At 40.7% G+C, this 14,674-nt stretch overlaps 1 protein-coding gene across 1 annotated transcript in view; it reads left to right on the top strand.

Moving 5' to 3' along the window:
- Positions 1-14,674, top strand: part of LOC141502592 (uncharacterized) — a 160,083-nt gene that overhangs the window by 130,589 nt on the left and 14,820 nt on the right. The window contains exons 9-13 of the mRNA XM_074207402.1: positions 2,544-2,622; positions 4,041-4,216; positions 5,991-6,078; positions 6,498-8,688; positions 11,726-11,890. Of these exons, the coding sequence (XP_074063503.1) occupies positions 2,544-2,622; positions 4,041-4,216; positions 5,991-6,078; positions 6,498-8,688; positions 11,726-11,890 (2,699 nt within the window). The remainder of the gene's footprint in view (positions 1-2,543; positions 2,623-4,040; positions 4,217-5,990; positions 6,079-6,497; positions 8,689-11,725; positions 11,891-14,674) is intronic.

The raw sequence follows: 14,674 nt of genomic DNA, 5'->3' as shown, positions 1-14,674 counted from the left end.
TCTGAGGTCACATTTGAACTCAGGTCTTCCTGACTCCTGGGCCAGTGCGCTCTATTCACTGTGCAACCTAGCTGCCCCCTATTTACATAGTTTTAAAGATCATAGACTATCAGGGTTAGCAAAAATCTCAAAGATGATTTAGCAAAGTTTATAGATCATGGAAACTGAGACCCACCTTGCTCAAGGTCATCCAGATAGTTGGAGGCAGACCCAGGTCTTACATAATCCAATCTGATGCAATCTCCCTTCTATAGTACAGTACACCAGCTATATTGATTTTGAGCCTTGTCCATATATTGCTGTTTTAATTTCCTCTTGGTGGTTCTGTATAGAAGAACCAGGGCTAACTCCTTTATCCTTTGAGCTGCTGAACTGTTCATATTTTTAGGAAACTCATGTTCATGAGATCCCCAAGTGATGTGTTCTCAGGACTCTGATTATTTACATGGGATTAAGAATGTTCAAGCAACTTTATCCAAAACCCCATTATTGGCTTTCCCCGCTATCTTTCTCTCCCCACAGGATGACCTGAGAGGGCAATCATCCTTCCAAATCATCTCGATAGTAAATTTAACATTTACTATATATTAAGCACTGACCAGGAAAAGGATATGAAGATGTCTAAGACCTCAGCTTAGAGTTTTGTTGGCAAAACAAGACAAATACAGATTAAGGACTCTGATGCTAAGGCAGTACATGATACTAGAAAATATGTGATTTGGGAAAGATCACAGAAAAGGAGATAAGAAGGTTCTAGGGTCCCTAGAAGACTTCCTGGAGGACAGGGAAAACTGTGCTCTAGGTCTTAGAGGAAGGACAGTCCATTGGGGAAGAGAAAATGGAAAACAAATAATTTAGTGAAGAGTATAGCTTGAGCTAAGGAACACTGTAGCATGTTTCAGGGAGTCACTTGTGTGAGGTGAGAAGATAAAGCCATTCTAGATTATAAAGGGCTTTTAATGACTAACTGATAATCATTGCAGACTTTTGAGAAGGGTAGTAGCAGTCTCTTTCAATCTCAGTTTACTCATCTGTAAAAAGGGTATTGGAGGCAGCTAGGTGGCACTACAGTGGATAGGGCACCAGGCCTGAAGTCAAGATTTATCTTGTGAGTTCAAATCTGGACTCAGACACTTACTGGCAATTTGACTGTGGGCAAGCCACTTTAACCCTTATTTAATCCTCATTTTTCTCAGCTGTAAAATGAACTGGGGAAGGAAATGACAAACCACTCCACTATCTCTGCCACAAAACCCTCAAATGGGGTCACAAAGAGTCAGACACAACTGAAATAGCTAAATAACAAAAGAATGGGTATAATAATAGAACTTATCTCCCAGACTTCTGAGAATCAAATAAGATAAACCTTGAAGTATTGGAGAAAATTGGAGAGACCAGGATTCCAGGAGGAAAGGAGGAAAGGCCTGAATTAAGGGAGTAGATAGAGCATTTGAAGACACAAAAGGTAGTGATTAGTTACTAACAGAACATCATTTATTGAGAAGTGTGAGTTTTTGAACCTTCTGTTTGGGACAGGTTTCTTTGGTTCACCAATATGTGTGTAAATAAATGAGGACAAAACTTGCCTCCTGGACTGAAGCTTTCATTTAGTATTAATTAGTGAGATAACTACAGGGCTTGCTTCTATCTGCTTGCCTGGGAAGGACCAAGTAAGCATTGCAATTTCTCTCAAGGTGTGTAGGCAGGGGACATTTGAAGCAACCATTACAATCAAACTGTCCTAACACTGAAATGAATTCAAATGCCTTTGGGGAGAGAATATGGCAGACTTTCTGTATAAGGGACTTTTGCCCTGTCAGCTTTCTTTGACCAAAGCTCTAGTCTAGAGGAAATAAGTGGGGTGAGACACATATTTTAATGCTTACAGACAAACCCAACATTCTCAAACTAGTGAGGTAATAAGCTTAGGAAGCCCAGATGAATATTGGTTTGTTGGGGTTTTTAAAAAAAAAAAATTTAAATTTATAAAAAAAAAATTGAAGCCTAATAATTAGATGCAGACTCCTAAATATCTTAGGTAGCTGAAGTGCATTGTACCTAAAAAGTGCAGTCTCCCAAACTATTTTTATTGTGATTTTTGATTTATTTTTTTATTTGTTGACTCGCGTGAGCTAGGATCCTGGATGACTTAGCCAACTTATAATTACTTCTCCAAGCTGGAGATCCCTGCCAAACAAAAACACAGGCAGAAGCACCCACCCTTGCCTCAAAATTTGATCCCCACATTTAGGTGCAATTCATCCATCATGCATCATTGAAGAGAAGTTGTGCAATGTCCAATTTAACATTGATTTGTCAATTGTATTTTACACACCTGGAGATGATGAAGCTTCAGAATCTCTTGGGACTATGCTGATTATGTTCAAACGAGTATTTAATTATTTTCTCCTAGTGATGAGAGGAAAATGCCTGGTTGCTACACAGCATGTTTTTAAGCAGAGCAAAATGTATTAGATGGACAAGGGCTGATGTAGGCATCCATTTGTTTCTTTGCTTCTAATGGCAAGTATTTTCCTTTGTAGCCCTCTGTGACATGCATCCCATGAGAGCTCTCTTTCTCATCCCCCGGAATCCTCCTCCCAAACTGAAATCCCGAAAATGGTAAGATTGGACATCTTAATCTCTTATGATTTGGCTCAGCCCTTTCCCATAACGATAAATGTTTATTGACTGACTGACTGTCTAGCCAAGTAGAAATTTCTGTCCATTTGGGCAATCAGTCTTATTTCCCTATTGCTATTTGCTTGTGTCTTAGCTAAAAGGTCCAACTTGCCAGTTGCTGTTGAATGGGCCAGCTAGTAATATTATTCAGCCCTCAGTATGTTATGATCACTGTATTACTGTAGACCATCAGCAGCTACTTTTTTCCACCCACATTATTGGACATCTTCCTCTTCTTTCCAACCTCTCCCCTATCCTGGCCCCCTGAAAGAAAATAGAACCCGGTAGAAAGAGAGGAGATAGCCAATTAGAGGTATAGCCAAGATTTTGGAATAGAAACAACTTCCTGACCCACATAGAGATAGAAATCCTAAGCTTTGTTTCAATTACATTATGTTCTTGTTTCTCTACAATCAAAAGAGAGTTTGTCAGGATTGGTCCTAGACACCTCCTAGAGGAAGCAGTACCAGTGATTTAGTGACTGGTATTCTTCCTTGTGAATCAATGTTACCCTTCTCATAGATTCAGTTTCTCTCTGGATGAACTAACTACAAAACTCAATTCCTTTTTTTTTTTAAATATTTGTTTTTTTAACATTCATTTTAAAATTTTGAATTCCCAATTTCCTTCCTCCAACCCTTCCCTGACTCTTGAAAAGGCAAGTAATATGTTATCAATTAGACATGTGAAATCATATAAAACACACACACACACACAAAAACATGTTAAACATATTGTAAAAAATAGAAAATGAGAAAAATAAAGTGAAAAAAAATGTTTCCGTTTTCACTCAGAGTTCATCAGCTCTCTCTCTAGAAATGGATAGCATTTTTCATCATGAGTCCTTTGTAACTGTCTTGGATCATTCATTGTCTTGATCAGAATAGCTAAGTTTAGAAGACCAGATTCTTAACCATAGTTATGAACAGCCTCATGGCCCATCTGGTGAATACAGTGAGCCCTAGTCCCTCCATTACCCTCTCTTTGGAGCATACAATTTAGGGGGTGTGTACCTTAAAAGTATAGTAGAAATGTGTGTATAATTTGATCAGGTCCATGTTGACAGTCACACAGGATCCCCTCAGGCTAAAGAGTACATCAGAGCTGTCAATATATTAAACCAGAATATTGCCAACTCTCCCCTTTTTAACGTAGAGACAAAACAACATTATAGTTTCAGTTAGAAATGCCATTGGGTCTTGCCACTCTTCCTAAGAAACTCAGTAGTGTTATTGGCCCTTTGTCATTGGGTTACACAGCAGTCTGAATTAGGAAAGGCTATGATCTCTAAAAATACAAATCTTGGGAGCTCCTTTCAAAAAAGCATTGGACCCCACTTGTGTCTCCATTTCTTTTAGGTCTAAGAAGTTCCTCAATTTTATCGAAAACTGCTTGGTTAAAAATTACATCCATCGTCCCTCCACTGAGACTCTCTTGAGGCATTCATTCATTCGCGATTTGCCAAATGAACGGCAAGTTCGGATCATGCTCAAGGACCATTTGGATCGAACCAAGAAAAAGAAAGGCGATAAAGGTAGTTTGAGATAGCAGAATTAATAAAATGGGTCCTCGGATGCAATCAGTGATTCAAGTTGTCCAGGTTAAAGAAGACGAAAGTCACAGGTCTCTGCTTTGTTTTTGTCTTTAATCAAGTCACTATTCTCTCTTTAATAATTCTTGATAGCCACACTAGGTAAATATCGATGTTTGCAATGTGCATGTTCTTCTTAAATAATATATTGTGGCAGTCCAAGTTAATTTTCAATCACAGCAAAAATGATGTTGATGTGTACTCAAGTCTCTCTTTGGCTCTCTATTTTGGGCTGAAGTTTCAAAATATCTGTAGAGGTGAATGATGTAAGAAAGAAAACATTTGACACCTGATAGATATGTCAAGTGGGTCTGCAACAATAAAGATGGGTGTATAGGCCTGGACCAAAAGTCCAGTTGTTACACACGGCTAGGTTTGGACCAAGATAATTTGGGTCATTTAAAAGCTGTCCTAAAGTTACTAATAAGAAGAAATCTGAAGGATTCATGGAAAAGATAGAAAAAACTATAGTTGCCTCAAGTACCATTGAATAAGAATTGGAACACAATACCCAATTGTAATATTTATAGTTGTACATTTATAGAGTAGAATTGCAGAGCTGGATGAAGCCATTAGAACATCAGAAACCATTAGATTCAACCTACCTACATACCCTCATTTTTCAAAGGGGGAAATCGAGTCCTGGAAAGGGACAGAGACTTGCCTAAGATTACACAGTGAAACACAACTGGAAGGGAAGGAGGACCAGGCTTATGTTAAGTGTAATTAAGATGTAAAATGATTATCTTTTCAGAGGGGCCAGAGCAAGGTCTAACGACATGTCAGGGCCCCAGTGTAGCAGGTGAGAGAGGGAGCAGGGCCATGGAACTACTTTTTAGCTCTCTTTGGCAAAAAGAGAAAGGAGGACAATCTGTTTTGCAGCTTAAAAAATAGATTTGAGAACCCCAATTAAATGCAGACTCTAAGATATAGGTAGGAGAAACACTTCTAATAAAAAGCACCATTCATTCATTCATTCATTCAACAAATATTTTCTGAACGATGGCTGTTGCACTTGGCTGGAACAAACTCTAAATTTTCTTTCTTTCTGAAGTCAAAGAAGGTTATTCTGAAGGGAATAGCTATCCAGAGAGAAGAGTGATCAACTGGAAGCTGCTAGACCTTAACTTTAACTGGAAATCACTGCCTGGGCCCACAGTTTAAGGAGGCTCTTGGGTCTATTTGTTACCATTTGGACGTGGGGCAGTCTCTCCAATGCCAGTGGTCTGAGAATGCTTTCTCTGCTTTCCCAAGTGCTAGAAGAGCACAACTTTCAATCAAAACTGCCTCTGGTGGTGTGGCTAGGTGGCACAGTGGATAGAGCACTAGCCCTGGAGTCAGGATGGAGTTCAAATCCGGCCTCAGGATCTCCATAGTCACTAGCTGTGTGACCTTGGGCAAGTCACTTAACCCCATTGCCTTGCAAAAAAAAAAAGTAAAACACTGCCTCTGGTACTGGAAGTTACCTCCCCCTCCTTTGAATCTGGTTCATACATTCATTGTACACCTAGAAAGAGAAAATGAATTTGATATCAAAAGACCTGTGTTCAGAGTTTTGCTCCCTCATGCATAAAAATGAAGGTGATTTCAAAGATGCCTTCCAGCTCTCACATTCTGTAATCATTAGCTTCGCTGAATGATTGCTAAATGGAAAGGGACAGTTCTTTCCAAGAACATATTTTTCCTCTAGTCCATTCAACCCTTTCTCTCCTTTCAGATGAAACTGAATACGAATATAGTGGAAGTGAAGGTGAAGAGGAAGAAGAGGAGGAGGAGGAATTAAATGAAGATCAAGGAGAGCCCAGGTGAGTTTGACTAGCAAAATATTTAGTGGGCTAATGATATGCATGTGAACTTCCTAGGTAGCAGTGGGACTGGGCCTAGTAGGGAGCAACCCTAGGTCCTTAGTTAGTAGCACAGTTAAATCACTTTCTTTACATAACATCCAGGTGGGTCCTTCCTCACTATCTCCAGTCTCCCTGAGTTCCTGGTGAGATGGCAAAGCAGTCAGGAATGAGCAGGTATCTGGTCACCTTCCATCATGGTTCAGTAATTAAGGAAATTCTGATATTTCTAGAGATAGGGATAAGGGTGAATAGTTTTAGTTTGGTTGCTGAAGAGGAATATCCTCTATATTAAAGTAGATACCCTCAAAGACTTGATCATACTCAGTTTTAATTGTATAAGTGATCAGTCATTCATGTGACTGTGTCCTTTCCTTCAGCTCCATAGTTAATCTTCCTGGTGAGTCCACGCTCCGAAGAGAGTTTCTCAGACTGCAGCAGGAAAATAAGAAAAATCCATTTTCAAAGCAGCAGCAACTGAGGCGAGAACAGCAGCAGCAGCAGCAACTGCTGTGGCAACGTTTGGAGCAGGAACAGCAGCAGCTGAATCTGCAGCAGAAGCAACAAGATCTGCAGCAGAAGCAGCAAGATCTACAGCCAAAACAGCGAAATCTGCAGCAGGGGCAGCAGGATCTGCAGCAGGGACAGCAAGATCTGCAGGAGAAGCAGCAAGATCTGCAGCCAAAACAGCAAAATCTGCAGCAGGAGCAGCAGGATCTGCAGGAGAAGCAGCAAGATCTACAGCCAAAACAGCAAAATCTGCAGCAGGAGCAGCAGGATCTGAAGCAGGGACAGCAAGATCTGCATCAGGGACAGCAAAATCTGCAGCAGGAGCAGCAGGATCTGAAGCAGGGACAGCAAGATCTGCATCAGGGACAGCAAGATCTGCAGGAGAAGCAGAAAGATCTACAGCCAAAACAGCAAAATCTGCAGCAGGAGCAGCAGGATCTGCAGCAGGAGCAGCAAGATCTGCAGCAGGTCCAGCAAAATCTGCAGCAGGAGAAACAGGTACCAGAGATACTTCCAGAGGCTCAGAAACAACCTCAAGTACCACCAAAGCTGCAATTATTGCAGCAGGAGCAGCAAGATCTACAGCAGGAACAGCAAAGTCTGCAGCAGGAGAAACAGGTACCAGAGATACTGCCAGAGGCTCAGAAACAACCTCAAGTACCACCAAAGCTGCAATTATTGCAGCAGGAGCAGCAAGATCCGCAACAGGTTCAACAAGATGTGCAGCAGGATCAGCAAGATCTACAGCAGCAACAGCAGGAGAAACAGGCCCCACATTTACTGCCAAAACCTCAGAAACAACCTCAGGTACTGTCAAGCCTGCAATTATCACAGCAGGAGCAGCAAAATCTGCAGCAGGAGAAACAGGTACCAGAGGCATTGCCAAAGCCTCAGAAACAAGCTCAGGTACTGCCAAAGCAGCAACTACCACTGCAAACAGAACATCACCAGTTACAGGTACCACAACAGTCAGCTCATCACCAGGAACAGCAGCCAGCAAAGCAGGAACAGCAGCCAGCAAAGCAGGAACAGCAGCCACCAAAGCAGGAACAGCAGCCAGCAAAGCAGGAGCAGCAGCCACCAAAGCAGGAACAGCAGCCACCAAAGCAGGAGCAGCAGCCACCAAAGCAGGAACAGCAGCCACCAAAGCAGGAGCAGCAGCCACCAAAGCAGGTACAGCAGCCACCAAAGCAGGGACAACAGCCACCAAAGCCAGGACAGCAACTGCCAAAGCAGGGCCAGCCACCACCAAAGCAGGGACAGCAGCTGCCAAAGCAGGCAGCCCGTCAACAGGCACAACAGTTACCACAATCTCCAGATCATCATTGGCTGCATTTCCCCCCCAAACCCAACCATCATCATACACAGCTTCTACCAAAACATATAGCCTATTACCAGATACATCAGCAATCACAGCTGCTGCCTAGACAGCTAGCCCACCACCATCTGCAGCAGCCATCAAAGGTGTCAGTCCATTACCAGACACAGCATCCACCAAAGGTGGTGCTTCATCACGTGCAGCATCAACCAAAGGCGTCATCCCACCATCAGGCACAACAGCCACCAAAGGTGCCGCCTCATCACCAGGCACAGCAGCCACCAAAGGGGCTACCTCATCACCAGTCACAACAGCCACCAAAAGTGCCACCCCACCAGGCACAGCAGCCACCAAAAGTGCCACCCCACCAGGCACAGCAGCCACCAAAGGTGGTACTCCATCAGGTGCAGTATCCACCAAAGGTGGTGCTCCACCAAGTGCATCAGCCACCAAAGGTGGTGCTCCATCAAGTGCAGTATCCACCAAAGGTGGTGCTCCACCAGGTGCAACAGCCACCAAAGATGGCAGCTCATCGCCAGTTGAAGCAGCCTCCTCACCTATCACCAAATCACCATCCTCAACAACCAGCCCAGCAGCGTCCACAGCAATCTGTTCATCAGCAGACACAAGTACAACCAGAGCAGCAGCAGGAACTCAAAGACCAGGAGGAGACCAAGGATTCTATCCTGACTGAGAGTCAGAAATGCAAGGAACAACAAAACGAGGAGAAGAAACCTGAGGATGTAAGAGTTGCTTGATATCTATTTCCCATGTCAAATCTAGATGCTCTTTATGCATAAATTTGCTATTCTCATAAAAATTGCATACAGATGAAAAAGTATATCTTTGTATTTGTATGTATATGTTGATATGTATGTAAACATACACACATATATACATATATATACATACATACATGAAGTTAATTTTTTTTCTTAATTGTTTTTTTTGGTGACAATGAGATCTGATTTATTTTCCCCAAAACTTTTGTGTCTTCCCCTCTTTTTTTTTAGTTTTTTGCAAGGCAAATGGGGTTAAGTGGCTTGCCCAAGGCCACACAGCTAGGTAATTATTAAGTGTCTGAGACCGGATTTGAACCCAGGTACTCCTGACTCCAAGGCCGGTGCTTTATCCACTACGCCACCTAGCCGCCCCTGTCTTCCCCTCTTTCAGATAAAAATTTCTAGAAATTGTATCACGTCTGACACAGACCACCTCTGTGTGTATACTTAGTCTAGTGTAGTTGCTCTTCTTAGTTTTCATCGTTAGTTCCACTTCTTATTGCCTCAGGTAGCTGATTTGGGGTTATCATGCTCGAATCCAAATGTGGTGGCTTCACTGTCAATGCAAAGGAAGAGAGTTTGTTATCAAAATTTTTACAAATTTTTCCATTATTTGGTTTCTTATGTTCCCTCTAGCTTCCTCATTAAATGCCCTAGGGAGGACTTTTCTTAATTGTGTATCTCATGAAGCCCTCTATAAATTGATTTTGCTCTATTTTTCAAAGATTCATTGTTAGAAAGCTATCCCAAACAGCTACCATATTTTAAACGCACAAAATATGCTATATTCTCTTTTCTAGGTTAAACACCCTTCATTCCACCCTCTTTTATAAAATCTAACCCATTTATTTTATAGAAGAGGAAACTGAGGCCCAGAAAGGGGAAGTGACTTATATCCCTCCTTCCCCAGAAGACTCCCCAGATCTAGAGCTAAAAGGAACCTGAGAGGCTATTGAGTTCCATCTTCTTATTTTACAGAGGAGGAAACTGAGGTGAAATGATTTACCTATCAACAGACAGCTAGCGAGCAAGTATCTGGAAACAGTGCGCAACCTCAGGTCTTCCTGATCCTAAGTCAGACCCTCTGACGACCATAGCATCTAACTGCTTCCTTGACTTGTAGCACCTAACTTTTTCTGAGTTCTTATAATATGTGGCCCATTTCTTTGGTGGCACTCAAAAGGCAGGTCTCCTGCTGAGACTTCATGGGTGAGTTGGTACTTTCCGGCAGCCACTGACAAACTTCAGGAAACAGGAAGCGACAAAAGCAGTGAATAAAAGAATCACTTGGAAAATAATACCAGCTGAAATTGGAGTTGGTTGATCCAAACTGTGTGCTCTAGAAATAAATATAGTGACTTATACTAAGTAAAGTGGATATAATGGACCCAAGTAAGCTACTGAATTCTGGGAAGACCATTGTACAAGGAAGCTTTATGTCTGAATGGAAAATTTCTCCTTAAAAATGAAGTTATAGCTCATAATTACCTCTAGCAGTAGCAGAATAGGGAAGGAACTCAGCTACCTAATATTTTTTTTAGGTTTTTGCTAGGCAGTGGGGTTAAGTGGCTTACCCAAGGCCATGCAGTTAGGTCATTATTAAGTGTCTGAGACCAGATTTGAACCCAGGTACTCCTGACTCCAGGACCGGTGCTTTATCCACTGTGCCACCTAGCCGCCCCCTCAGCTACCTAATATTTCCAAGGCCCCTCTTGGTAACAGATCATTTTACTGACTTGCTCTCATTTGATCTTCACAAGAACCCTAGGAAGTAGATTTTTTTTTGGTTCAATCTGGTTTGGTTTTTGAAATTTGGTGATTTTATCTTGAAGTAGGCTTCCAAAGATGGGGTTCTTAACCAGGAGTGTATGAACTTGGTTGTTTACTTTTTTATGCTTTTAAACATTATTCTGAGAAAGAATCTTAGACTTCTCAGACTATCAGAGGAGTTCATAAGCCCCAAAAGGTTAAGACCTCTTGCTTTGGGCAGTGTAGGGGGCTTCCATTGGGGAGCTCTTTCTACCATTCAAGTTAGCCTTTGAGGGCTACCTAAGACACTAAGAATTTGAGCTACTCACCCAGGGTGACACAGCCAGTATGAGTCAGAAGTAAGAAGCAACTTAGTATGGGGTGCTAGATGAAGAACCTACTTCAGCTTCTGGAGGTATCACAAGTCTTATTTCTTATATTCACAGATGAGAAAACATTCAAAGAGGTGATTTGACTAAAGAATATGCAACTAGTGGGGTGGCTAGGTGGCACAGTGGATAAAGCACCGGCCCTGGAGTCAGGAATACCTGGGTTCAAATCTGCTCACACTTAATAATTACCTAGCCGTGTGGCCTTTGGCCACTTAACGCCATTGCCTTGCAAAAACCTAAAAAAAAAAAAGAACATGCAACTAGGAAGGGGACAAAGGCAGATCTCAAACCCAGATCTTCAGAGTTTGGATTGTCCATTTGAATTAGGCCTGTTCATAGAAGAGGGAAAGTTGTTATAAAAACTGGTGGCATCCATCCATTACCTCGGACATTTTTCTAACTATTTAGGGAAGTGTTGACCTAGTCCAAGGAGCAGCCCTAAAGAATGGATTTGTGACCCTATCCCCAAGTTCAAAGTCTGATCCCCTTCTCCTCACTTTGTTTCAATCAATGCAAAAGGTTACTCAGTCTTGTTTCCCAAAGCTGATCTTCATGCTCTTTGTATTAAAAAGGTAAGCAATCATCTGATTCAGATGGGCAAGTAGAAACTCTCCAAAATGCTTACAATCAGTTAAGTCTCTGGTTTAGGAGAAAGTAGAAAATTTTGTAACACAATCTTAAAGAATTCTAACTGAGGAATAAAATGAAAGCTCATTAAATAACATAGGAAGTTGGTTTATGAGTAACAGAATTTTAGAAAATATTGAAAGGATTGAAATATATTACCCCAATGAATGGAGATATTACCTTTGGAATTGTTAATTCAACATATTAATTTTATCCTTTTTTTTTAAAAGAAAAAACCGGAGGATGCTCCACAGATTAAGAAATTTCATCGGACCCTTCCCAAAGATCAAACTCAGCTGTTATTTCTACAATATGATCACAAACCACAGTACAAAGAGCCTCCAAAGGCTTTGAAAAAGACTCCAGATTCCTCTCCAAGCAGCATAAAGAAAGAGGTAAAATGCTCTACGTGACATGGTACAACTTTCCCAGCATGTTAAGTATGTAGATAAATCAATGCATTTGATTATGCATATGTATATATTATCTCCTGAAAAAATACCACCCTAGAAACTTCATTTTGGACAGCCAATAGCCATGTGTGTCTTTTCTGAGACTTAGCGTCCAGTACCCCTAGACTTGATCCACTTCACCACAGATCTACTGTAGGGCAGTCATGGAGTTAGAAGTCAGGAGCACTGATTTCATGAATCAACAATGCATTAAGAGAGTTCGTGATAAATCAAGCAAGTCATCATTTTTCAGTCTCATCTAGTTTTCAGTGCTCATTTGAAAAGTCACATTGATTCTCCTGATTGACTTTTTATGGCAGTGAAGTTATAAGGGACTTTTCTTCTGTTGAGCATTGGCAAATTCTACCGAGCTCTCCTTGCTTCATTTGTTTCCCTTATTCTTTTAGAAAGTATTCTCTTTTTTTCCACTTGAAGCTGAAGTAGGGAATGGGCTGTCAATGTTTGGTTTTCGCTTTTTGAGAATGTTTTAATGGTATTCTTTTTTAGTACTATAACTATCACTTTTCAATGATTTCTGGCCCACTCCCCAATAGAATCTTCCCCTATAATAAATGACAACTCCTCAAAAGAAATCAGTAGTAGGGTAATATATTCCTCATTCCATACCTATGTGCTTTCATGTCTCTGTTGAAAAGGGGATAAACTTCAATTTGTTTACCTATTCTCCAAACAATAGATACCCACTTTGTTTACAGTTCTTCGCTACCATAAAGAGTGCTGCTACAAATATTTTTTGTATATATGAAATCCTTCCTTTTGTCTATGATCTTTTAAGGGAATTTATAAAAAATATTATGGATGGGGGACAGCTAGGTGGTGCAGTGGATAGAGCACCAGCCCTGGAGTCAGGCAGACCTGAGTTCAAGCCGGCCTCAGACACTTAATAATTGCATAGCTGTGTGACCTTGGGCAAGTCTCTTAACCCCACTGCCTTGCAAAAAACAAAAAAAAAATTGTTGTATGAATGGGTCTGTCCTATTCAGAGACTTTTCTAATGTGATTCAAAATAATTTTCCAGAACAATTGCACTATCCTCTAGCTTTAGTGATAATAAATCAATGTACCTAACTTCCCCCTTTAGCTTTTGCCATCTTTTTCAATCTAATGAATGTGAGGTGAAAACTCCAGAGTTGTTTTAATTTTCATGACTTTAGTTATGTAACTGATTACAAAATAAACTCACAAAAATCATAAACTTTTTTATTATTACTAATAAAAACCTAACATAAGAAAAAAAGGAATTGCATTCAAAGTAACTTCAAAATAAATAAAATATCTAGGAGTTAACCTATCAAGACTCTCTCAGGACTTAGCTAAATATGGTTATAAAACATTAGTTTTACAAATAATGGAAGACAAATAATTTGAGAAATATTCATCATTCATGGTTGATCCATGCCAATATGATAAAAAATTACACTACTACTTAAACTAATAATCATATCTGCAAATAGAGATAATCTTGCCCTCTTCTTTGCCTGTACTTATTCCTTCAATTTATTTTTCTAGTCTAATTCCTGATGCTAGCATTTCTGGAAATCAAGTAATAATAATGATATTGGACATTCTTGTTATACCTCTGATTTTACTGGAAAAGATTTTAGTGTTTCTCCCTTACAGATAATGTTAGTTTACATAAGTAGCCTTTGGTTTGCACTTTTTAAAAGGCTAAGAGCACAACTATAATTCATTTCCTTCCCCCCAACTGTTTTCTAGGCAGCTGCTGTGCTCCTGAGTGGGCAGGGTCTTGGACATGGCAGGGTAGGGGTTCTTAACCTTTCTTTTTGCTTATGACATAGTATTCATTGCCATAAGGCATCATGACATACCGAAAACATTTAAACTGTCAACAGAAGAAGAGTTCCTAGGGACACTGGGTTTCCAGACTTGTTACTCCAGCCTTGAAATTCCTCTGCCTTTCTTTCCTCTCCTCTACCCCAGTACTCCTAGAGGAGGAAGGGGCTTTGTGTCTTCTCTGTTGGAGTTGCTATTAGGACCCTACTTAGGCCAAATCTGAAGGCATAACTGGGGAAGTTTCAGGCAATGGAATGGAGCTTTATTGCATAATTTCTGAGAACCACTGTTGTAGGGTCTGGGTAAAAGCCATTATTTCCAACTATGTTTCTTTCTTGTCTGCAGTAACAGGCTTATGAAAAGAAAGAAGGGAGGGAAGGAGGGAGGAAGGAGAGAGGGAGAGAAGAAGCAAGCATTTTTTAAGTGTCCACTATGTTCTAGAACCTGTACTGTGTGCTAGCACTACAAATATAAAAAAGGAGACATTCTCTTGCATCAGGGAAGATGGGAAGATATAATAAGGGAAGATAATTCACATAGGGGAGTGGTGAACAGAAAACATGAGAGATAACAAATGGAGCCATAAATTTGAACATCCTTTCTAGGAATGTGTTTGTGTGATTTGAACAGGGAGGAGGAACATGTCTGGAAGACAGCCAACCAGAAGGCAGTGCAAAGGATCTGAGGGCATCTAGATATGATGAATTCAGCAATCATAATTTCAGGTTTCCAAGTTGGCTGCTTGGGTACAGAGGTAGAGGGTAGAGCTCAGTAGCCTGGAAAGAAGATGAGATCTGGAGTTCAAAATTCTGTTAGTCAATTAGAGCACAATGTTAATATGTTCTGTTCTTGTGCATGAAATATAGCATGGTCATGACCTGAATTCCCATTCCTAGATAAATATTTTTCCAA

Source organism: Macrotis lagotis, chromosome X (genome assembly GCF_037893015.1).
Source record: "Macrotis lagotis isolate mMagLag1 chromosome X, bilby.v1.9.chrom.fasta, whole genome shotgun sequence".
Classification (NCBI taxonomy): domain Eukaryota; kingdom Metazoa; phylum Chordata; class Mammalia; order Peramelemorphia; family Peramelidae; genus Macrotis; species Macrotis lagotis.
Note: the sequence above shows the minus strand (reverse complement) of the source record. Positions and strands in the feature narration are given on the sequence as shown.